This window comes from Hylobates moloch, unplaced genomic scaffold, assembly GCF_009828535.3.
Source record: "Hylobates moloch isolate HMO894 unplaced genomic scaffold, HMol_V3 SCAFFOLD_9, whole genome shotgun sequence".
In the NCBI taxonomy this organism is placed as follows: domain Eukaryota; kingdom Metazoa; phylum Chordata; class Mammalia; order Primates; family Hylobatidae; genus Hylobates; species Hylobates moloch.
Window position 1 is genome coordinate 10,520,486 of NW_026652284.1, and position 6,691 is coordinate 10,527,176.

General features: G+C 58.3%; 1 protein-coding gene across 1 annotated transcript; it reads right to left on the reverse strand.

The window, feature by feature from the left end:
* Positions 1-2,371: 2,371 nt before the first annotated feature.
* On the reverse strand, positions 2,372-4,803 carry MASP2 (MBL associated serine protease 2). The gene is made up of 5 exons (XM_032758902.2): positions 4,769-4,803; positions 4,457-4,685; positions 4,121-4,298; positions 2,973-3,104; positions 2,372-2,524 (listed from the first exon to the last, which is right to left on the reverse strand). The coding sequence occupies exons 1-5, from the start codon at positions 4,771-4,773 to the stop codon at positions 2,511-2,513; spliced, it is 558 nt and encodes a 185-aa protein (XP_032614793.1). The 5' UTR covers positions 4,774-4,803; the 3' UTR covers positions 2,372-2,510.
* Positions 4,804-6,691: the final 1,888 nt, after the last annotated feature.

Genomic DNA, 6,691 nt, shown 5'->3' on the forward strand with positions numbered 1-6,691 from the left:
ATGGATGGATGGATGGACGAAGGATGGGTGCGTAGAAGGATGGCTGAATAGAAGGATGGATGGATAGGATGGGTAGGTAGAAGAATGGGTGGATGGTTGTGTGGACAAAAGGATGGATGGGTGGGTGGATTGATGGATGGTTGGAAGGATGAGTGGACAGAAGGATGAGTGGACAGAAGGATGGGTGGGTAAAAGGATGAGTGGATGGGTGAATGGGTGGTTGGAAGAATGAGTGGTGGAACGATGGATGGGTGGCTGGCTGGAGGGAGGGACAGCAGGTGCTTCCCCTTAGAGGACTGCTGCCTCAGACCTCAGACACCACTAAACCTGGTGTCCCTTCCTAGTCCTGGCCCAGAAGGAGCCCCACACTCTACAGCTCCTTGACACTCCAGGAGAGAGGGCAGCTCTGCGCTTCCAGCCAGGATCTGAGACCCACTTGCTCACCTGTGCTCGTGTAGTGGATCTTCCAGCCTGTGTGGTCTCCTGACTCATCTGTGACAAAGGTGATAGTCACTGTGTTGCTTTTTGTTTCAATCCTGCGGGGCAATGTCTTCCCACAGAATGGGCCATGTTCTTCTCTGTCTGTTTGAATCTGAGAAAAAAGCTCATGAAAGCTGGGGAGTGGCTGCCCGGGTCTGACCTGGGCCGGAGGGAAGCAACCCACCTCCTCAGCACTTCAGGGACAGCCAATGAGGCCAACCCAGGCCACGGATCGGGGTGCCCCTCCCCACTCTGCCTCCCACACTTGTACTCAGAAGGCCCCAGCCTTGGACCCCCATAGAGCACCTGAAGAGGTGGGGATTGCCGAGGGTGACGGGAACGTGGTAGGGGCTGTGCTGCAGGAAGTAGGGGGTGCAGCTGGGCTGAGGGGGAGGATCTGGGGCAAGATGAGGGCCCCAGGAGCCAGACCTTGAGAAAGTCGTAGGGACACAGGGTTTCAGGGTGCGTCTCCACATCGAAGGACTCCACAAAGTCCAGAATGACACTGAACCCCTCCTCCAGGCTGATGCTGTAAGTGCAGCTGGAGAGTTTGGGATACGGCTGTGGGTATTCAGGGCTGCTGAGCTCCCCAGACCGCTGGGTGAAGACCTGGCCGGAGCACAGGGCTGGAAGAAGGGAAGGCAGGGGAGTGACTTGGCCTGCCCTCTATGAGCCCTCGCACCAACAGCAGGGTGGGTGCCTTGGGGAGCAGGAAACCAGGACAGGGATGTGGCTGGGACATCTGCATCCCTGGGTTGGGGTGGGCCCTGCAGGTGGCCAGCCCCTGAGGCCCACCCAGAAACCAAATGACCCACCCGATGGCTGAGGGGCCACTTAGAGAGGGGGTTTCTCTTGCTTTGAGGCTTTAGCTGAAACAGGCAGCACTCAGAATGGAGTGCACGGGCCCTCACTCACACCCCCAGGGAGTGTGGTGGTGTCCTGGGCCAGAGTCGCAACCCCAGGGTGGGGGCTAGAGCATTGAGTTCCACCGGGCTCTGCCGGGGTTGGGGGCAGGGGTGGATGGACACACAGGAAGGAGGAAGAAGGTACATGCTCCTTGGTCCCTGGGAATTCGGGAAAAGAGAGGAGCATCTCCTTGAGCCTAAGGGCCCCTTCGGCTCTCCCCTAAATTCCCCTACAGCCACCCCAGCAATTGCCAAGTTTATTCATCAGGAGTCTCCTACCCGAACCCAGCCAAGACCAGCCAGCCCCCTGGGTTCCTGGAGGAACCGTCTGGAAGAAGGGTCTCTCATCACCCCCTTTCCCCAGGTCTGGCCCCTGCCCTGGGGGCAGCTCCTGGAAGTTCAAGGCAACAGTGATCGTGACTGAGTCTGGTGCTCTCCTTCCTCGCTGGAACAGCTGATGCTGCTGCCACGGGCGGGGTGTCGGGCTGGGCTCCATCCCTCAAGGAAGGCTTGGTCCCCATCCCATACCACCACCCCACCCCCAGCTGCAGTGGGGGGCATTTGAGTTGTGAGGCCTCTAGGAAGTGAGGAGCCCCAACATTGCCTGCCTTCTTCCATGTGGCCGTGCCCTATGCGGCAGTGGGAATCACCCCTCTGGATTTGCGGGGGACCAGATTACCCCTCAATGAATATCTCCCAGGGTGTCTCCTCTGTGGGTCAGGCTCCTCCAGGCCAGACCCTGAATGGGGGTGGTTCAAGATTACTCTGGGCTCAGCCTCTGGGGACCTGGACTCGAGCAAGGCCCTGCCCCTCTCCGGGCCTCAGTGCCCCATCTTCAAAACGGGGGGTGAGGCCAAGGAGCCTGTGGCCCCATAGAGGAGGCTCCCACAGACCTGGGGTTCATGAGGCTATGAGGAGGGTAGGCAGAGAGGAGCGCAGCCCGCCGCCTCCCAACCCTTCCACCCCAGAGACACGCGGCAGCAGGTGGGTGCAGCCAGGTTTATTATTGGGTCATGGTGGGTGAATGGGAGTTGGGGCACAGCCATCTCAGCCTGACCCGGAGCTGAGGCAGGCAGGCTGGCTCTGGCTTCTGACCTGCTGGGCAGGCCGGAGCTCCAGGGGAGGCTAGAGGCTCTGCTCTGGAAGAGAGATCAGAGAGGCAAGGAGAGACACCGAGAGGGAGAAACCCAGTCGGGGGAGGCAGAGTCAGCGCCAGCAGGTGGGGCTGCCCACAGCCCGGAGCACCGGCTGGTCCCACGGTGCAGGGATGGGGTCCCAAGGAACCAGGGCTAGATCCCCCCGACTCTCCTGTGGCTACATGACGTGTTCCCAGAGCCCAGGTGGAGCCAGGTACACAGTGGGGTGTTAGAATTAGTCTCAGTCACTAGGGCAGGGTGGCACTGGGAATGAGCCTGGCTGCTGAGAGGGGAAGCAGGGCTGAGAAGGGGAGCTGGAGGCAGCAGGGCCTATAAGCACCCAGTGTCCAGGGCCCAGGCCCTCCGCACCCCCGGACAGAGCAGCAATGGCCCTGAGGGGCCCCGTGTACCCCAGGAGAGGGTGCGTTGGGGCCCAGGCAGCCTCCCTCACCTGAGCAGGTGCGCTTGTTACGGTGCAGGATGTAGCCTGCGCGGCAGGAGCAGTAGAAACCGCCCAGGTGGTTGTGGCAGTGGTGGTCACAGGTGGGCGCCTCTCCCGGGGCCACCTGGCACTCGTCAATGTCTGGGGGAGAGACAGGGCCAGGCAGGCCGTCAGGAGGGAAAGAGGCGGGCTCCAGCCTGGACTCCTCCCAGGAGATCCATGACCTCAGAGTAGACCTCAGAGGAGGCCTCATCCTGTCTAGGGTGGGGGACTGGTGCCAGGCCAATCACCTTACAGGCCTAGGGTCGCTGCTAGCTCCCAGCAGCACTGGGAGAAAGATGCAAACATCACCTCTGTTAAACCAGCAGGAGTTTCAGTGTCCGGCCCGAGGCCACCCAGCTAATGAGGGGAGTCAATCAAAACCAGGGGGTGGGGCTACAGCGCTGAACCCTTGCAGCAGCTTCCAAAGGAGCAGGGAAATTGAGCCACTTGCCAGAGGTCACACAGTTGGTCCCTGCAGGGACTGGGATCTGAAATCAAACATCCTGGCAGCGCTCCCGCTGGCAGGGCCCCACTTCGTCAGCTGTAAATGGGGCCCTCAGTCCCTGCATCGTTTTCGTTTTTTGTTTTTTGAGACGGAGTCTAGCTCTGTCGCCCAGGCTGGAGTGCAGTGGTGCGATCTCAGTTCACTGCAGCCTCCGCCTTGCGGGTTCAAGCAATTCTCCTGCCTCAGCCTCCCTAGTAGCTGAGATTCCAGGTGCGCGCCACCACGCCCAGCTAATTTTTGTAGTTTTAGTGGAGATGGAGTTTCACCATGTTGCCCTGGCTAGTCTTGAACTCCTGACCTCAAGTGATCAGCCAGCCTTGGCCTCCCAAAGTGCTGAAATTACAGGTGTGAGCCGCCATGCCTGGCCAGTCCCTGTGTCACTTGAGGTGATGCTGTCCTCAGATCCCTGGCTCAGAGTTGGCGCTCAGCCCATGTGAATGGAGGTCATGGCTGTTTTGGTCTTTGCCTTGTGGATGATGTCAGGCCAGAGGCCCCTCCCCTGCCCTGTGGGAGGTGGGGAAACTGAAGGCAGGGCTGCCTGGCCTAAGACAGAGTTACCCCCACAGCCAGCTGCGCAGACTGAGATGTCGCAGGCCCCCTCTTGGCTCACCCTCGGCTGCGTAGAAGGCCTCGAACCCCGTGAACGGCTTCTCGTTGGAGTAGTCGGAGCGGAAGGTAATGTCCAGGCTGGAGCTCAGCGAGTAGAAGGTGTCGTTGCCAGGGGCCCGCTCCGTGTCTGTGCTCTCCTGCCCGCACAGCGTGGCCAGCACCTTGGCGCCCGAGCTCAGCTGTGGGGTCAGGTGTCACAGGGAGGGAAGGCAAGACCCAGGCCTGATCTCCTTCCTGGCCAAGCCTGGCCCCTGCTCCCAGGTGTCCCTGAACCTTGGCTACTCCTTGGGGACCCTCCCGACCCTGAGAGACCCCAGCCCTCCCGTTCTGACGGCACCTTGACGAAGTCGTACTCGCAGAGGTGGGAGAGCTCCAGGTCGAAGTGGGTGAAGTAGAGGCGCACGCGGTAGCCGGGGGGTGCGGTCAGGGTCCAGCGCCGCTCCTGGTCATTGGCATACTCCTCTGGAAAGCCGGGGGATGCCAGGCGCCCGAACACAGGTTCAGGCCACTTCGGGCCCAAGGGGGTGGCCACCGAGCCACACAGCAGGCCCAGGAGGGTCAGCAGCCTGCGGGCAGGGCAGGGGCGGTGAGGGCCCAGGCCTGTGCTCCCGCCCCACACCCTGCAGGGAGGCTGTGGGCGCCCACCTACCTCATGGTGTGCCCGTCCAGCTGGCCTGGCCTGGTATGCAGCCCTAGGCTGGTCTCACCTTTGATCTGTTTGTCCAGTGACCTGCCCCTGCCCCCAGCCTCTCTGACTCTGCGATTCTGGGAATCGACTCCATGACTCCAGCCTGCTCAGAGTTCCAGGCAGGGAGGACAGGCTGCTCCAGGAGCCAGGAGTCGGACCTAGGTAACAACAGCCTGGAAACAAATCCTGGCTCTGCCCCTCACCCCTCCTTTTTTTTTGGATCTTGTTCTGTTGCCCAGGCTTGAGTGCAGTGCTGCAATCATAGCTCACTGCAGCCTCTACTTCCTGTGTCCAAGCAATCCTCCCACCTCAGCCTCCCAAGTAGTTGGGACCACAGGTATGCACCACCATGCCCGGATCATTTTACCCCCTCCAGGAATGTGTCTAAGTTTCTGCTGGGGTGAGGGGATGGGGAATGGGGATTGGCTAGATGGTGGTGGTGGTGTTTTCTTTTCTTAGAGGCAGGGTCCCACTGTGTCACCCAGGCTGGAGTGCAGTGGTGTGATCTCATAGCTCACAGCAGCTTCGACCTCCCTGACTCTAGCAATCCTCCTGCCATCAGCCTCCCAGGTAGTTGGGACTACAGGCACACGTCACCATGTCTGGCTAATTTTTTATCTTATTTTATTTTTTATGAGAGAGAGTCTCACTCTGTCACCCAGGCTGAGGTGCAGTGGTGCAATCTTGGCTCACTGCAACCTCCGCCTCCTGGGTTCAAGTGATTCTCTTGCCTCAGCCTCCTGAGTAGCTGGAACTACAGGTGTGCACCACCACGCCTGGCTAAGTTTTGTATTTTTAGTAGAGACAGGTTTCACCATGTTGGCCAGGCTGATCTTGAACTCCTGACCTCAAGTGATCTGCCAACCTTGGCTTCCCAAAGTGCTGGGATTACAGGTGTGAGCCACCGCACCCAACTTTCATGTTTTTATTTTTTGTAGAGAGGTCTTGCTGTTGAAATGGGAGGTCTTGCTGTTGCTCAGGCTGGCTAATTTTTTTTTTTCTTTCTTTCTTTTTTTTTTTGAGACAGAGTTTTGCTCTGTTGCCCAGGCTGGAAGGCAATGGCACCATCTTGGCTCACTGCAACCCCCACCTCCTGGGTTCAAGCGATTCTCCTGCCTCAGCCTCCCAAGTAGCTGGGATTACAGGCGAGCACCACCACACCTGGCTAATTTTGTATTTTTGGTAGGGATGGGGTTTCTCCATGTTGGTCAGGCTGTTCTCGAACTCCCACCCTCAAGTGATCCTCCTGCTTTGGCCTCCCAAAGTGCTGGGATTACAGCTGTGAGCCACCGTGCCTGGCCTCAGGCTGGCTAATTTCTTAAACCCTGTCAGAAGGACCTGGTGCCACCAATTCCCGATTCCATTGCAGGCTTAGAAGTTGCTTTTGGCTGGGCTCAGTGGTTTATGCCTGTAATCCCAGCACTTTGGGAGGTCAAGGAGGGTGGATCATGAGGTTGGGAGTTTGAGACCAGCCTGACCAACATGGTGAAATCTTGTCTCTACTAAAAATACAAAAATCATACAGGTGTGGCAGCACGTGCTTATAATCCCAGCTACTCGGGAGGCTGAGGCAGGAGAATTGCTTGAGCCTGGGAGGCGGAGGTTGCAGTGATCCGAGATTGCACCACTGCACTCCAGCCTGGATGACAGAGTGAGACTCCACCTCAAAAAAAAAAAAGAAGTTGCTTTCCAGGCAGTTATTTCACACCTGTTTATCTGTTCTTCCAGCTTCCAGAACTTTGAGGCTGCTGCTTCCTCTTCCACACTCTATCCTCACGGATTCATGTCTTTTCTTTTTTTTTTATCCCCTTTACTTTTGTTTTTGTTTTTTGTAGAGATGGGAGTCTCCCTGTGTTGCTCAGGCTGGTCTTGAACTCCTGAGCC